At 38.5% G+C, this 18322-nt stretch overlaps 1 protein-coding gene across 3 annotated transcripts in view; it reads right to left on the bottom strand.

Annotated features, from left to right (window-relative positions):
- TTC28 (tetratricopeptide repeat domain 28) overlaps positions 1–18322 on the bottom strand; it is a 640216-nt gene that overhangs the window by 600453 nt on the left and 21441 nt on the right. For 2 of the 3 annotated variants that reach the window (XM_086682176.1, XM_086682177.1), the window contains exon 2: positions 128–406. The exons of the other annotated variant lie outside the window; for it this stretch is intronic. In XM_086682176.1, the coding sequence (XP_086538302.1) occupies positions 128–406 (279 nt within the window). The remainder of the gene's footprint in view (positions 1–127; positions 407–18322) is intronic. 3 annotated transcript variants of the gene reach the window in all.

The following is an 18322-nucleotide window of genomic DNA, read 5'->3' as shown; positions in this document are numbered from 1 at the left end:
TGAGGCCATTCAACATTTTGCTGAAGTACAGAGTATCAAAATATTAACAACTGCAAATTCAATGAAATGTTACATTAAAATAAGAAATCAGCACAAAAGATTCTGTGAAAGTAAATGAAATTTCTACCTTTGGCCATTTGGGATTGAGAAGTCGAGCTTTGATTGCATCGTCCAGTGCCTTGTCATACTGCTGGATTTTCATATAGGCTGCAGATCTATTGCTGTATAAGATGCAGTTCTGAGGGTCAACAGCCAGGGCTTCATTGTACAGAACAATAGCTGTATGAAAATCTCCATCATGACAGGCCTGGTTACTCTGACGAACTTTCTCAACAAATTCAGCTTTGCTCAACACTGGTCCATCAGGACTTCTCCGACCAATAGTCTTAGCACCAAAGAGAGGAATCTACAAACAAAGAAACTTTGTCAGATAATCCAGAGGGTTTCTTTGTCTGAATTTCAAGAGAAGAGGGACATTCTGGGGTGCCTGGGTGGTCCAGTTGGTTGAGCGTCTGACTTCGGCTCAGGTCATGATCTCACGGTTCGTGAGTTCAAGTCCCTTAATCAGGCTCTTGCTGTCAGCGCAGAGCCTGCTTCAGATCTTCTGTCCCCCTCTCTCTCTGCCCCTTCCCTGCCTGTGCTCTCTCAAAAGTAAAAATAGGGGCGCCTGGGTGGCGCAGTCGGTTAAGCGTCCGACTTCAGCCAGGTCACGATCTCGCGGTCCGTGAGTTCAAGCCCCGCGTCGGGCTCTGGGCTGATGGCTCAGAGCCTGGAGCCTGGTTCCGATTCTGGGTCTCCCTCTCTCTCTGCCCCTCCCCCGTTCATGCTCTGTCTCTCTCTGTCCCAAAAATAAATGAAAAAATGTTGAAAAAAAAAATTAAAAAAAAAAAAAAAAGTAAAAATAAATAAATAAAAGAACAGAGACATTCTTCATGGTCTGCTTTATATAGTAAACTTTTGTAGCCTGAAAGTTAATAACCTTTCAAAGAAGCAGCCAACATAGTACTTTGAATGCATATATATATATATATATATATATATATATATATATATATGCATATATACATATGTATCTGTTTTATATATATACATACAGTTATAAACATACATATTTAGGGGTACTTGAGTGGCTCCGTTGGTTAAGCATCCTAATCTTGATCTCTGCTCACGTTGTGTTCTTGTGGTTCGTGAAATCGAGTCCTACATCAGGCTCTGCACTCACGGAGGAACTTGCTTGGGATTCTCTCTCTCCCTCTCCCTCTGCCTCTCTCTCTCAAAACAAACTTTAAAAAACATGCATATTTATATTTATATTTTTTGGATTGACAGAATGACTGAATAAATGAATGAATGAATGAATGAATGAATGAGTGAATGCAAAAGAATACTTAGACTTTTTCCTGGCAATTTACAGTTCTACTAAGTGAGGGTGCCTGGCTGGCTCACTCAGTAGAGCATGAGACTCTTGATCTTGGGACCTGAGTTAAAGCCACATGTTGGGTGTAGAAATTACATACACACGTGCCTAAAGTTATTTATATTAAGGGGAAAAATACAAATACAAGTCAATACAGAAAACATGATCTAAACTATATTAAGATAGTTGCACTCAGAAAATGAAATAAATGATCAAAATAATAACTATGCTAAGTTATCTCTGGATATAAAATTATGGGTTATCTTTATTTTTTTTTATTTTTTTTAATGTTTGTTTATTTTTGAGAGAGAGAGAGAGAGGAGGGGTGGGGGCAGACAGAGAAGGAGACACAGAATCTGAAAGAGGCTCCAGGCTCTGAGCTGTCAGCACAGAGCCCGACACGGGGCTTGAACTCATAGACCGCGAGATCATGACCTGAGCCGAAGTCAGGCACTCAACCAACTGAGCCACCCAGGCACCCCAGAGTTACCTTTCTTATCCAAATGTTATACAGTAAGTATATGTGAGTTCTAAAATTAAAAAATTTAAAAAATTTAAAAACAGAAATTTTAATGTATCAATGAATCTTTTAGACTGACAAATTTGGTAATTGGGCTTCTACCATGGAATTTCAAAGACAAACACCAGTTTTTGGAAATCACCAAAAAGAAAAACAAAATACCTGTCGTAAACTGTATCTTGGCAATTTAAGACCCGTTTATGTTGATTTCTTCCAAATCATTAAGTTTCCTATGACTTAATAACACTGACCTTAAAACCAAAGGGAGTGAATGAGTCAAACGTTACTTATTTTTAAAATAGGAAAATTAGGAACTGCATCAGAGTGCCAAGAGAAGAAACTTAAGACATCAGTATCCAGAGAGACAGTTTGCAATTCTAAGCAGACTTGCCCTGAGTACAATTAAAACAAAAAGTGTAAAGTATAATTTTCTTCCTCATGGCTTTCTTTAAGACTAAGTCCCTCCATTCAAAAGAACACAGGGGTGCCTGGCTGGCTCAAGTGGTAGAGCATGTGACTCGTAATCTCAGGGTTATGAGTTTGAGTTCCATGTTGGGTATAGAGATTACTTAAATAAATAAATCTTAAAAAAAAAAAAAAAAAAAAAGAGGACAGATCTGAGATGTAACACAACCAATACTTAAAAAGTACCAGACTCTTCACAGAGGACAAAGGACAAATTCCACAGAAAGGAGGAAAAAAGCAGAGCTAATCTTCACACAGACAATTACTATTTTTCCTGTTTACAGGAATATCATGAACTAGATTTCCATGACAATTTGAAACATTAAAAATATTCTTGGGGCGCCTGGGTGGCTCAGTTAGTTGTGTGTCCGACTCTTGGTTTCCAGCTCAGGTCCTGATCTCACAGTTCGAGAATTCGAGCCCTGCATTGGGCTCTGTGCTGGCAATGCAGAGCCTGCTTGAGATTCTCTCTCTCCCTCTCTCTCTGTGCATTCTTTCTCTCAAAATAAAATAAAATTAAAAAAATAATAATAATAAAATATACTCTAGAAATGTCCAATATCAGTGTTCAAGTTGTATCTCTCAACTTCCTCATACTGGAAGTGACAAACCAAGATTGTATTCTGGTTAGTCTGTTGTTGCTGTTTTAAATTATGATCATGAAACACACTGTTTGAAAATTAACGGACTATGTAACATTTACCAAACAAGGATTTTCCTTTAAAGAGTCTTAATTTTTTTATCCACATCATCAAACCAATGTATTGAGATACTGACAATGTATAAAACTGATTTCATTTTGGAAAATATAGTCATCAGGAGTCCAAAATAAGGGCAGTACTAGCCATAAGTTATGAAAACCAATTCTATATTTGAAAACTCAAGGGTATGACATAAAAATATAAATAACCGCCTTTAACAGTAAAATGGTTAGCTTCAAATGTAGCTTAAAAGTGAAAAAGACATGATCCTACTATTAGAGCATCCCCTCCCTACTTCTCAGAGTAATAATTTGGTTCAATGCCAACACAAATAAGAATCAAATTAAGAAAAGTTCTGCATTCCACTACCTCCATATACAGTAATATCAAGTAACATTTCCCAAATTATGCACCCCTAAGAACCCTAGGTCCTCAGGATACTTGGAGGAACAAGGAAAACGAGTTTCTGCTTTAGTGGAAGACCTCAGAGCTTTTATTTTACACACTGTGAATCTGAGACAGGAGATACCATACATATGAGATCGAAGGATCTTTTTGGTAGAGTATGTTCCCAGACAGGAAGTTGCTAAAACTCTGTTATAAACTAGAGCGCCTAGCTGGCCCAGTTGGTAGAGTATGTGACCCTTGATCTCAGTCATGAGTTCAAGCCCCATGTTGGGTGTAGAGCCTACTTAAAAAAACAAACAAACAAAAACCCTCTGGTATAAACTACTAAATAAAGCCTCTGAGAGCAAAGTAAAACACCATGGAAAAGTGCTAGTGCAGACAGATTATAAATACTAGATTATAAATAAATACTAAATCACCACCACAACGTGTCCATAAATTTAAAAGAAAAAGGCACTCTATTAAGTGTCCACAGAAGCTTCTCAACTGTCAAACTATGCCTGTTTCTAATAAGCTAGTTATGGTGTTATCCTTAGGAGGCTAATAAATAGCATTTTGTGTACGGTTAAAAAAAGGAATATAATCTACCTAGTTCCTCTTTATCTTCTCTGCTATTAATAAACTTGGCATGACAGAGAGGGGGGGAAAAAAGGCCCCTGCATGTATTTCAGATTACATATACAGTAGTTGGAACAACTGGCCATATTAAATTCAGAAACAGAGTGGATAGGACCATGGAGATTTTAAAAAATAAAATCAACTTTCAGGGCTCCTAGGTGGCTCAGTCGTTAAGCATCTGACTTTGGCTCAGGTCATGATCTCACAGTTCGTGAGTTCAAGTCTCTCGTCAGGTGAGCTCAAGCCCCACTTCAGGTAAAAACATGATCCCACTTTGGGTGAACCCCACTTATTTCTCTCTCTCTCTCTCTCTCTTTATCCCTTCTGGGATTCTGTCTCTCTGCCCCTCACTCACTTGTGCTCTTTCTCTCTCAAAAAAATAAACTAAAATAAAATAAACTTGTGAATCACTAATTTAGTTAGATTAACTGATTATAATATTCTTTCTTTTCTCATATATTTCCAGTATTTACAGTTTAAGGATGTCAACAAATATTAACATGGTCGATATTTTTCAATGATCCTCTGACAAACTCATCTTGAAATGATAGTGGCAATAACATAAATGAAATAGGCTCAGAATACTCAGCCACGTACAATTACTAAACTGTAATAGTTCCAGACCAGTTATAAATTTTGAGCATTCAAATGATACAGAAAAATACTTATCATCCTTTATATCAAAAAATGATACATGAATCAAACAATTAAATGTTTAAAATAAACTATTAAATCATTAAAATGAAATATAGAAGAATTTTTTATCATATAAGCTAAGGAAGGCCTTTCTAATTATAACACAACCTAAAGACATAAAAGACATAAATCTGACAACATAAAAGCTTTAAATATCTAAGTAAGAAAAAATAAATTTAAAAAAAGTGAAAATATGAGTAACAAATCAATTTTAAAACTCTTTGCAACATATAATAAAAAGCTAATTTTCTTACTATATAAAAATCTACAAATGAAAAATCCAATGGACAAAGAATATGCACAGGCAGATAAGAAAGCAGATCCACATAGCTTTTAAGCACATTTTTTTTAATGTGTGACTTCAGTTTTTTTGTTTTTTCTTTTAAAGTAAGCTCCAGGTCCAACATGGAGCTTAAACTCTCGAACCTGAGATCAAGAGTCACGTGCTCTACCAACAGGGCCAGCCAGGCACCCCATGACTTCAGTTATTTTAAAAGAAAATTAAACCTTGAGATATTATTTTTCTTCTCTCATACTAATGGAAAAAAATTATCAGTACATTTTCATAGTAAGGGGAATAAAGAAAAAGTTACATTCATACATTGTTGATGGAAGTGGTAAATGATATGATTTCATTATAGAACTAAGGAATAGTTACAAAAGGTACGTATCCTTTGAATTCTAGAAATTTTTTCCACTTCTGGTAATTTATCCTGAAGGCACATTTACCTATGTAAGCAAAGTCACATATGCAAGATATTCATAACAGCATCATTTGTATTAGCATGAGGTTAGAAATAACCTAAATGTTAGACAACAGAAAAACAGTTTTCATTACATCAAAATAATCAGATCAATAATTGACACTACAAATCCAGCCAAAAGAATGAGGCAGGTTTTACATACTGATATGGAAAAACAGAAAAGAATCAAGTTGCAGAACAGCAATATAGAATGTTATATCCCATGAAAAAAGGGGTGGGAGGAGGAAATAATACATAAACATACACACAGTTACATGCTTAAATATATATGGATTAATTATGCCAGAAACAATACATAAAACAGTAGAGTAACTGCCTCAATAGAAAATTATTTCAGGACTGGAAAGGATTAGGAAGGTACCCAACATTTCCATTTTTTACTATCTGATATTTTACTATATGCATATAGTAGCTTTTTTCAAAATATGAAAAAAAAAACACTGAAAACAGAGCATAGCTTACTATTATATATCAGGGCACATATATGTATATAGTTGTAGAATCTGTTCACTTTCTAAGTATGTCTGGATGAGAAGACAAAAGGGAGATACAAAACTAGCCTTTGTCCCCTGGCCCAGAGCTGCATGGCCTACAGGAAGGGGGCTACCACTTTTTAAGTCTTACAAAGTTATTCTCCACTCACCAAGTTATTCTTATGCCTAGAGAGTAGGACCTTTTTTGAATTTACACCAAAGTCCCATATGGATAACACATATTAGTTGTATATTTCAAAAACAAAATAGGTTAAGACAAAATCTCACTGGAGAACTGACCTTATAATAAAGAATTCAATGTACATCCCAAAACTAAACTATATGATACCTCAAATTAGCAACTTTGTGGATGGGTTTACAAGATGTGACATAACAAATGGCAGGATTAATAAACTGGAAGAAAAGTCCGTAGAAAATACCCAAAATGAAATACACACAAAAAGAAAGGGGTGGGGGAGAAAGTAGGTACACAAGAGACATAATAAGAAACATGCCTAAGAAGTCTAACACACCTACAGTGAAATCTCAGAAGAAAGAGAAGGAAGTAGAAGCAATATTTGAATACCTCATGACCAAGAATTTTCTAAAACCGATGAAACACAACGCATAGAATACTGAACCAACTGTTAAGAACTTCATTCAACCCCAAAATAACAAAAAAACTAGACCTACACAAATCATGGTCAAACTCCTAAAAACCAAAAACAAAGAGAAATGTTAAAACAGATAGAGGACAGGAAAAGACACATTATCTTCAAAGCTTAACAGAAATGAGGGAAGATGAAATAGCTAACCTAAAAGTCTATATCCAGAGAAAATATTGTTCAAAAATGAAGTTGAAACAGGAGCCATCATACAGTGCTGGTAGAATTTTAAATGGTAAAGTTACTCTGGAAAACGGTTTGTCACATCCTCAAAAAGTTAAACATGGAGTTATCATATGACCCAGCAATTCCACTCCAAAGCATTTACCCAAATGAATTGTTGTGTTCCACACAACTTGTACACAAATATTTACAGAAGCATTATTTATAAAAGCCAACAACTCAAATGTCCATCAACTGATGAATGAATAAACAAAATGTGGCATAGCCATACAATGGAACAATGAAAAGGAATAAACTACTGACACACATGAGCACATGGATGAATCTTTAAAACACTCTGTTAAGGGAAAGAAGCCAGACACAAGGCCACTCTTTGTATGATTCCATTTATATCAAATGTCCATGAAAGGCATGCCCATTGAGACAGAAAGCAAATTACTGGTTGCCAGGGGGCTAGAGGTAAGGGAAAAAGGGTGACCCAATGAGGGCTTTTTTTGAAGGTGATGGAAATGTTCTGGAATTAGTGGTGATGGTTGTGAATATACTAAAAAAACACTGAATTGTATGCTTTTAAATGGTTAATTTTATGGTATGCTAATGGATCACAATTTTTCAAAAGGTAAAATAAATATTTGTACAAACAAACCAAAACCAAAGGAATGCATCAACAATAGGCCTTCACTAAAAGAAATATTGAAGGAAAACAGAAATGTAGTAAGAAAGGAATAAAAATAATAATATGTTATAAATAAATATAAATAAATACTATTATTCTAACTATAATTACTTGTGAAGTTTAAGATAGATGGATAGATAACACAAAATACAGGAGGTAATTAATAAATGGAGATCAATAACAAAACATGTTTTATGTCAGACCGAGAAAGTCATTATGAGAAAGCATGTTTTCTAGAAATTATAAAAAGTATAAGCTTGCCACCCCACAAAATGCTAATAGTTCATAACTGTTTACTTCTCTATTTTCAGCAAAAATTCAGGCTTTTTGAAGGCTTTAAATTTTTTTTTTTAATTTTTTTTTTCAACATTTATTTATTTTTTGGGACAGAGAGAGACAGAGCATGAATGGGGGAGGGGCAGAGAGAGAGGGAGACACAGAATCGGAAACAGGCTCCAGGCTCTGAGCCATCAGCCCAGAGCCTGACGCGGGGCTCGAACTCACGGACCGTGAGATCGTGACCTGGCTGAAGTCGGACGCTTAACCGACTGCGCCACCCAGGCGCCCCGAAGGCTTTAAATTTTAACATATGCAATTAAAGCCACTAAGTTTTGCAGAAAAGGAATCTTCAGAAAAGAATTTTAAGCTGGTTATGACTGGCTAAGATTAGAATAAATTTAATTAAGCAAATGAACTTTTTAATATATTTTTTATTTTTTTTCTTTGAGAGAGAGAGACAGAGACAGAGCACAAGAGGGGGAGAGAGGCAGAGGGAGAGAGAGTAACAATCTTAAGCAAGATGCACACTCGGCGTGGAGCCCAACACAGCACTTCAATCCCACAACCCTGGGACCATGACCTGAGGAGAAATCAAGATTGGATGTTCAACTGACTGAGCCACTCGGGCACCCCAAGCAAATAAGCTTTAATATAAAAAGTAAGTTGGTACAAAATTAGAATTTGGCTGTCTCTCTGTTACAAGGACAAAGTTTTCTTGGACTCTTGGTCTGCTCTTGCTAAGAGAGTATGAACGATTTTTCTTCACCTCTTAACGTAATCTTCAGAGAAAACAAAGATTGTGTGTCCTGGCAAAATAATTTCCTGTGTTGACTTTATCAGGTGTTTAATTACTCAAGAAAGCTGAATCTTCTCTATTTTTTTAAAATTTTTTAAAATGTTTATTTTTGAGAGAGAGGCAAAGAGCACGAGTGGGGGAGCAATAGAGAGAGAGAGGGAGACACACAATCTGAATCAGGCTCCAGGCTCTGTGCTGTCAGCACAGAGCACGATGCGGGGCTCGAACCCACAAACCATAGGATCATGACCTGAGCCAAAGCCAGGCACTTAATCAACTGAGCCACTCAGGTGCCCCTACATCCTCTCTGTTAAAAGAGCTATGGTTTTTTGGTTTTTGTTAGTTGGGTTTCTTTACAACGAGGTAACTTTCTGTATTTGCCTGCAAGTCTTTTATGGTCACTATGCTTAGATGGATAACTGTTGTTTCACAATAACCTACCTGACCAAGTATTTTAAAACCTTTGATATTTTTGACAAACTTCCCCAAACCAAATCCTAAATGGAGTTCTTTTAACTTTGGGATTTTTCAGAGGGTCTCTGGAATATCTCAAAAGATTTATTCTCTCTCTCCTTCTAAAAAAGGAAATGTTAAAATAATTAGGGCTATTTGATGTTACATTATATTGGAAGCATTATCAAAAAATAATACTAAGCTTTGTTTCTGTTATCTTTGTATATGTATACCTTATAAGTATGCTAGAAATTGTATGAAATTCTTAGAAATCTGATATACTCTGGTATATAATGTTATCAGTCATAATTCCAGTTATTTTTAAATGTTGTGTATCACATAAATAACCAAATTTCCTTGTTGTTTCCACTGTAATGAACTCTCTCATCAGATCTTTAACAATGGGGATTTAAAATCTTTTGTCATTTACAGAGTTACTGTTGTACTCAAATGTTTTGCAAAAGTGTTTCATTGTCAAGAAGATTAATGGAGGGATGCCTGGGTGGCTCAGTCGGTTGGGTGTCCAACTCTTGATTTCAGTTCAGGTTATGACCTCATGGTTTGTAAGTTCAAGCCAGGCATCGGGGCTCCGCACTGACAGTATGGGGCCTGCTTGTGATTCTCTCTCTCCTTCTCTCTCTGCCCCTCCCCTGCTCATGTGCATTCTCTCTCTCTCTCTCTTCCTCTCTGTCTCAAACTTAAAAAAAAAAAGGAGAAGATTCATGGAAAGGATTTTGACAAGTACAGAGTTCTGAAAGCTTTAAAATCATAAACTAAACTGGATTCAAGCAAAAAAAGTACTAATTATATGGGACTGAATTAACTAAGGAGGAATATTATAAATTTGTATGACTTTTCGCCTGAAACATTGCTGGCTTTTTAATGTTTTGGGTTTTTCCCCAGCTTTAAATACACTTTTTCTCTTAAGCTACCGATGACTTACAATTTGGTAAAGTACCCCATTGTAAACAAAGATAAAAGACTTACTTTTTCTCCCCATTTGATCCATCCAGAATTCAGAAACTCCTGAGGTATTATCTTCATAGCACTTTAGCTGTTTTTTTTTTTTTCTAATGTTTATTTATTTTTGAGAGAAAGAGTTAGAGCATGAGCAGGGGAGGGGCAGAGAGAGAGGGAGACACAGAATCAAAAGCAGGCTCCAGGCTCTGAGCTGCCAGCAGAGCCTGATAAGGGACTAGAACTCACAAACTGTGAGATCATGACCTGAGCTGAAGGCAGACGCTCAACCAACTAAGCCACCCAGGTGCCCCCAGTTATTTACATAAGTTCATTAAGAATATGTTCTCCAGGGGCGCCTGGGTGGCGCAGTCGGTTAAGCGTCCGACTTCAGCCAGGTCACGATCTCGCAGTCCGTGAGTTCGAGCCCCGCGTCAGGCTCTGGGCTGATGGCTCAGAGCCTGGAGCCTGTTTCCGATTCTGTGTCTCCCTCTCTCTCTGCCCCTCCCCCGTTCATGCTCTGTCTCTCTCTGTCCCAAAAATAAATAAACGTTGAAAAAAAAAAAGAATATGTTCTCCATATAACAGGACACAATTGGAAATGTTGCCAAGGGTTTGACTGGAAAAGTACTGCAAGTAAAATCTGATGGTCAGTCCTTGGCTTGGCTTGGCTTCCTAGCCTCAGAGGCTTTTAAGAATCCCACCCGAGATAAAAAAAGTTTCAGCAAAACAGCCTTAAAAAGAGCTTATATGGTCCATCACTATTCTTGCTACATTTATGTAAGTAATCAAGCCAAGTTAGATGCAAAAAAATTAGTTTTACTATAATTATCTTTTGTAGAAGAAAAAAATGGGGGTAACTGTAGAGAGAAAAATTATGTTTGTGTACCTTTGCCTATATTAGCCTCTAATCCTGTCAATTGCCTTTGGGTTTCGTTATATACATGTGACTGGATTAGATCCTGAATTCTAAGTTTCCTCAAATATCTGTCTACAACTCTCCAAATTAACATTTCCAATTTTCTCCCACCTTCTAATTTAGTCTCCTTAAGAACAAAGACTACCCACAAATCTCCCTGGAAAGGACTATACCAGGGTTTCCTCACTAACCAGTCGGCAGCCAAACCTCAGAGACTCGGGTCTCTGGGATATATCCTTGAGTCTTGGGTATATACCTCACAGCTGAGTAAGTTTCCACCTGACATCTGGTCCTATACACCAGCTGGATACCTCAAAATCAAATTAAAAAGAGCAGGAGCTGACCTCAAGATAAACTGCTCCCAATGCCACATCAAGACTACACACTCTCTCGGGCGCCGGGGTGGCTCAGTCAGTTAAGTGTCTGACTTCAGCTCAGGTCATGATCTCACAGTTCATGAGTTCAAGCCCCACATCAGGCTCTGTGCTGACAGCTTAGAGCCTGGAGCCTGCTTCAAATTCTATGTCTCCCTCTCACTCTGCTCCTCCCCCGCTCATGCTCTGTCTCTCTCTCCTTCAAAAATAAAAACATTTAAAAAAAAAAAAAAAAAGACTACATACTTTAACTAAACATGAAATCCTCTTTCTTTCCTTTACTCAGCACTGGCCTGGAAACATAATGCCATCATTCATGTATCCCAGACCATTGTTAAGGGTAACAAACTTTCAACTGCTGGATTTTTCATCAAGAGCTCTGATCTATCCATGATGCTAGAGACACTCCCCCCCCACCCCACTCTGGTCTTTTTCCTGTCTCTGGTTAACCACCCCAAACTTGGGGAACTTTATGTACAAGCTCTATACAAAGAAAGGAACATAGGCAAGGATAACCAGAATAAAAAAGCATGTGTGGTCTACAAACCCTTAAAATTTCACTGGCTTCCACGGCTGTCACCTTTCCAGTACTGAACCACGGACTGAAATGGGAATTACCAGGAGGCACTCATGATTCTAGATTTGCTTCCTTTGGCAGGGCCCTACTTCCCTGGCCAACACCACCTGCTGCATCTGGATTAACACTCATGGGGAAGCTGAAACTCAGGTACATAAGATTACTGAGCAAGCCACTGGGCTTAAAAAGGTGACTCCTTCAGGGTGCCTGGGTGGCTCAGTTGGTTAAGCATCCAACTTTGGCTCAGGTCATGATCTTGAGGTCCGTGAGTTCGAGCCCCTCATCAGGCCCTGTGCTAACAGCTGGGAACCTGTAGCCTGCTTTGGAATCTGTGTCTCCCTCTCTCTCTCTCTGCCCCTTTCCTGATCACACTCTCTCATTCTCTATCAAAAATAAATATTAAAAAAAAAAAAATTTTTTCAAGTGACCCCTCCAATGAGGTCTTTCTTTGACCTACCTGACTTTGATTTGTTTGGGTCTTAGGGACCACGGTAAGTGAACTCCAGATGTTGGGAATTATCCTGCTTATCATAGTCATAGCAGTCTCCCTAGAATGCTGTATTCTCTCAAAGGCTTTAAACGCATTTGCTCACACTTACCACCAAGCAAATGATCTTCCTAAGACTGGAACATCAGAAAAGGAACAAAGAGAATGACCAACTTTAAAAAAATGTGAACCTGAAGTTGTGCCCTGTGAATATAAGAGATTAAGCAACAAATGTCATGAACACCACACAAAGGATCCACAAAAACTTCAAAAACTTCAGAGCAATAGATGGGAGTGACATTAATGATTTAAATTTTTATCTGTCTCTCAGTTAATGTGAGAGTCTGATCAAAAGGGATGATTAGGAGTGCCTGGGTGGCTCAGCTGGTTAAGTGTCGACTCTGGATTTCAGCTCAAGGTCATCATCTTGCAGTTCATGAGTTCCAGCTCGGCATCGGGCTCTGAGCTGGCACTGGCAGCAAGGAGGCTGCTTGGGATTCCCTCCCTCTCTGTCCCTTCCCTGCCTGCATCCTCCCCCCTCAAAAAAGGAACAACAGGCCCAAAATGGAGTTCACTTGCCCCATGATAGCAAATCAAGACCTAATATCTAACCTAATTGTAGTTTCAACCTCTCTCAGGGATGTAACCTGTAACAACTCAGTCTGGAATTACCTGATCAGCACTAGTGAGATAATTTGCATGACAGCCCTCCACCCCAACCCTTCCCCCAAAGGAAGGTGACCTTGCCTGAAACAATCCACTCTTTGTTAGAAACTTCCTTTTTCTGACCCCTTTTCCCTATAAAAGCCCTCCATTCTGTGTCTCCCCACAGCTCCTTTCTACTTGCTAGTCAGAATCTGCTTGATTCAAGAATCACTGAATAAAGCCATTAGATCTTCACATCTACTCAGATGAATTTTGTTTTTTAACAAACATAAATCTGATATTCATAACTTTGTGTTTCTATACTGTTCTATTAACTTGAGACGATTATAAAGAAGTTGATATCATTTTATTAGGTAAACAGCCAACCCCCTTCTTTTAAGACTAATGTGGAAAATAGCAAGGCCATCCCATGCCTGGGGGGGTTGGCATCTGCCCACTCCAGCCCATCCAAACAACAGATACTCAAAACACACATGTCAAAGTTATTAAAATGTCAAATTCAACCAAGTTACAAATACATGCAACTTAAACTAACATATAAGCATAATTTACATTATATCCTGCCCTTAAACTTTCAGCAATTTTCACACCATTTTTCAGCAATTATGACAAATAATAAAAATTCCTGAAGGTATTGTTTATCTCTGAGCTTACTAGTACTTTCGTGTTCTTCTTTTTTGAAATGCATTTTATGACAGGTGAACTAGTGAATAAAAACCAATAAACAACCTTTGTTCCTGTTATAATATCCATTTTTGTAAAAGTAAAACTATGACTCTCATACAAATATGAAATGAACACACTTCAAAGACTTTACTTAACTCATTAACTAATGAGTAACCCAGTAAAATGTTCAAAGTACCCCACATGTATAGGCAATCAAAAATGCTGAAATAAATTTCTCTGCAAATAGATGCAAACTGGCCTTTCCAGAGGAAGAAAGTGAAATCAATTCCCCCTCCACCTGGAAATAATCATTTGCATATCTATGGACAAGAATAATTTGCATTGCTATCAGTTTGGACAATGAACAGAAGTATAAAGTAGTTCAAAGACCATGAAAGGTGAAAACTTCATAGAATCAGATAATCCAGAAGGGTACACACATTCCAGGCAACCTACTCAACCGAAGGCACCTAGTAATCTTTTTCCAAATCCATTTCAAGTCTTTCACTATTTTACCAGAAAGTCCCAAAGTGAAGTGCACTAGAATCAAGGAAAAGGAACTACCTTTTATTGAAATAAATATGACCAAAAAAAGCCCACCATGAGATAATTAGAAGGAAAGAATGCTGCAAATGAACAGACTCAATCCAGAACCTAGGAATGCATAATTGATGAAAATATAAATCTCTGTGTATTCAACATCAATGAGAGGAGAATAAAACGAAGGTCAAAGGATAGAAATACAGGATTCTAAACTTGACACTTACCAATAGACTTACAAAGGGATATTTTAATCCAATGTAAGGGTCATGGTTGGCAGGAAAGGTCCCTGATCACCCTGATGTGATGTAGGCCAGGGGTAAACAGCCAAGAAAGAATTCTTAAGACATATTTGGTGCAAAAAGGTATTTTTATTAAAGCATGGGGACAGGACCCATGGGCAGGAGAAGCTCCTCTGTGAGGAGAGATGGATTACATACTTCTAATGGGGGGAGGGGTAGGACATAAAGGAAGTTTCTAAAGGAATTTTCATCTGTTAAAGAATACTTGTAGGATCCTGGAGGTCTGGCTATTGTCAAGCTAACGTTGTTTTCTGCCTCTAGCAAAGCATTAACATTAAGGCAGTTGTGAATTCCTTGAGGAATGTCCTACTCTGCCCATTTCAGGTATTTGTCAATGGGCTGCAAATTATAAGGAAATTGAATTTTTCTTTTTCTTTTGACTTTGTCCACCTCATCAACAAGTGTTGTGTAAGGTATAAAAAATGATTAGAGTCTAACCCCTCGTCCACTTCCATCTTTTTTTTTTTTAACGTTTATTTATTTTGAGAGATCTCCAGAGTGTGAGAGGGTGTGCGGCAGAGAGAGAGGGAGACACAGAATCCGAAGCAGGATCCAGGCTCCAAGCTGTCAGCACAGAGCCCCACGTGGGGCTTGAGCTCATGAACCGCAAGATCATGACCTGAGCTGAAGTTGGCCACTTAACCAACTGAGCTACCCAGGCGCCCCCCACTTCCATTGTTTTAAAGTTAATTTTGAGAATTTGAAGTCACTTTAACAAAATCTAGATCAGGGCTCAGAAAACTTCAACTGCCTGTTCTTGGAAATAAAGTTTTATTGGAACGTAGCCACGTCCATTTATTTATACATTGTTTAAGTCTGCTTTTGTGTTACAATGGCAGACTTTAGTATCACAACAAAGACTACAGCCCATAAAACCTAAAGTATCTGCTGTCAGGCCCTTTTTAAAAGTTTGCCACCATCTGATCTGGATCAATCATTGCCAATACTTTCTCCTCTCTTGACTCCTTTCAGACATCAAAACCTTTTTCTGATTTCTTAGCTGTACATTTTAAGACAGCTAATTGAGAAATACAAACAGCAAAGGCTACTCTGAATTCAGTACTGTCTTTAAATAAATGTATATTTTATGAATCAAACAGTATCTATACAAATTTGGGGAGAAAGAAGCATGCATGGAAACAAGTTATTTTGTTTACTCAGTCTACAGGTAATTCTTGGTGTACCTGTGAACTGAACCATGGACCTCCCTTGTGTAGCCGGGGTGCTGGGATGAAAGTACACCTGACTCCAGGTGTCCCACGCAGACCAGGTTTCGCCTCTCGCAGCTGCCAAAATCCAAAGCCGGAGAGACAACAGTGGTGAACCAAATGAGGAATTTATTCCAGCGAGGCCAACACCGGGAAGACGGGGGACTAGAGTCTCAAAGACTGTCTCCAAAGTGCCAAAAATACTTGCAGGTTTATATAAGGAAAATGTGGGACAAAAGTCAGTGATGTGTGCAGGTGGGCAGTAAGGGTCCAGCCACTATAAGGGTGTCCATCAGGAGGGGTTCTTGCTGGTTGAGAGCAGTCCTTATTGCTTGAGGATAGTTTTCATCCCCCCTCCCCCAGTGGATACTTTGCTCAGGGTCTTTTGCCTGAGTTAAGAGATGCAGCTGCAAGTAACTTAATCAATTAGAAAGTTTGAGGTCAAAACGGAAGTTAAGTCGTCTTTCACTTGGAGTCCACAAAACAGTGAACTGCTGGGAGTTTCCTGGCTACGGAGAATAAAAGGCTATGATGCCTAATCAATTCTGCTAACTGTCACCAGAAATAGCTTGATGATGAGGAACATAAGGCAAGCTGAGGGCAAAGCACAAGCTAACAACCCCCACCCCCCACCCCCAGGCGGGATATGTGTGATATTCCTCAGGCACTCCTGGCAGCCCAAGAACAAAGGAAAGGAAACAAATGGTTAACGGATAGAGATCACAGTCATACAGAACATGAGTCTCCATCAGTTTACCAATACCTTAGTAAATTGCAAGAAAAAGGCAATCTTATCAATAGCTTCATTTCCAGAAACCTATAGACTCAGTTTCTTAGAAGCCCTTAATATCACCCTCCCTCCATAGTGATGTGGGGAACAAAGGCAAGGAGGAAATGGCAGGTAAAATTAAATTTTTTATAACCTGCAGCCATTGACAAATACTTGAGATAAATACGGAGTATAACATTTCTCCAGGAACCCCCTACTGTCCTAATGTTAATCCCTCATTAGATAAAAAATAGCTTGACAATAGCAAGCCCTCAGTAACTCAGGAGTCCTCTTTAGCATATGGAAGTCCTCCTGGAGGCCTCCCTTTTGCCTCTACTTTCCCAAATCCATCGTATATAATCAGTCACTCTTCACACCCCTAGTGCAGCTCTTCCTGCCCACAGGTCCTGTCCCTGTGCTTTAATAAAATCACCTTTTTGAACCAAAGACGTCTTCAAGAATTCTTTATTGGCCGTCAGCTTCGAACCCCCACCACTGCAAAATCTCACCATTGGTATCAACTACTCAATTGTTTTTACCAGACGTCATTTAAAATGTAAAAAAAACCTCAGTAATCTTGGTTTATTTAGTTAGTTACTTAAGGGAATATTTCGTAGTAATCCGACCTGGAGAATTCAAAAGGGAGTTATGTTACACAGAACTGAAAGTTTATAGAAACACTTGAGATTTTGTTCTATGGTTTATGTGGATGTCTGCTTAGAAATTTTTCAAATCAAAATCTTCTAAGCCATGATTTAATTGCACAACTTTGAGATTATCATTTGTTCCAGAACTGAAATAGACAAATATTTCCTCAGAAAATGCTGTCAGCCAATAGGATGGTCCTTCAATCAGATCAGACACCAGGTTAAACATCACAATACTGCAAAAAGGAAATTGACTGCATCTTTACCATTCGCCCATTTGATCCCTACTGTATAAATATGCCCTCGGGGTACACCCTGTCCCAAGCCCTCATCAGAAAATACAACCTACTATCGTTTGCTGTCTAGAAAGGTTTTTTCCTTTTGTCACCAGCCAGATCCCAAGACCTGATCTTTACTGCCCACCTGCTTGTACTCACTAACCTTGGTCTTACGGTTTTTTCCTGAGCTCTTCTTTCCTTCTTTCCAGCTTACCTCTTAACTCAGGGGAAGGAAACCCAAAACCACCCCTCAGGTGACAGCAACTGTCCTGACAAGACCTCCCACCGGCTCAGACCACCCAGACCTCCAGACCTCGACCGCTTGAACTAAACTCCTGACGTTCGCCTGCAGAGATGGGCCATCAAGTGACCCCTGGAATGAATGGCAATTACCCTTAGCTCATTATACTAAAATCCCCATCCAAAGAGGAGCACAAGCCTCATTTACATAACATACAATGTAAGTATAGGCATGTTTCCTTAAGGCACATGTGTGACCTTATTCCCACCTCTACATAGGATGACAAGGCTTCCCTTCTAAATATTCATCCTAATCCTAAACAAAAGGTACCCATTCTCTCTCCCCCCTGCCAACCCCTTCTCTCTCCTTCTCTCTCATTCTGGGAGTCACAGCTCTGGAAGCTATTTCCCGTAATCTCCTTATTTGCTGCAAATAAACTTTGTGCAACAACTCACCTGGTATAGTTTCTATGACCCACCAAGGAGGATACCCATGTTGGTTCAGTTACACTTTCATTAGCCTAAATCTGCCTCCTGATTAATTTCCACACACTGGTCTGAGTTTTCTGCCCTAAACA

The sequence above is a fragment of the Puma concolor genome, chromosome D3, assembly GCF_028749965.1.
Source record: "Puma concolor isolate L17-30 chromosome D3, mPumCon1.1.hap2, whole genome shotgun sequence".
In the NCBI taxonomy this organism is placed as follows: Eukaryota; Metazoa; Chordata; class Mammalia; order Carnivora; family Felidae; genus Puma; species Puma concolor.
This window is presented reverse-complemented; position numbering and strand designations above follow the sequence as displayed.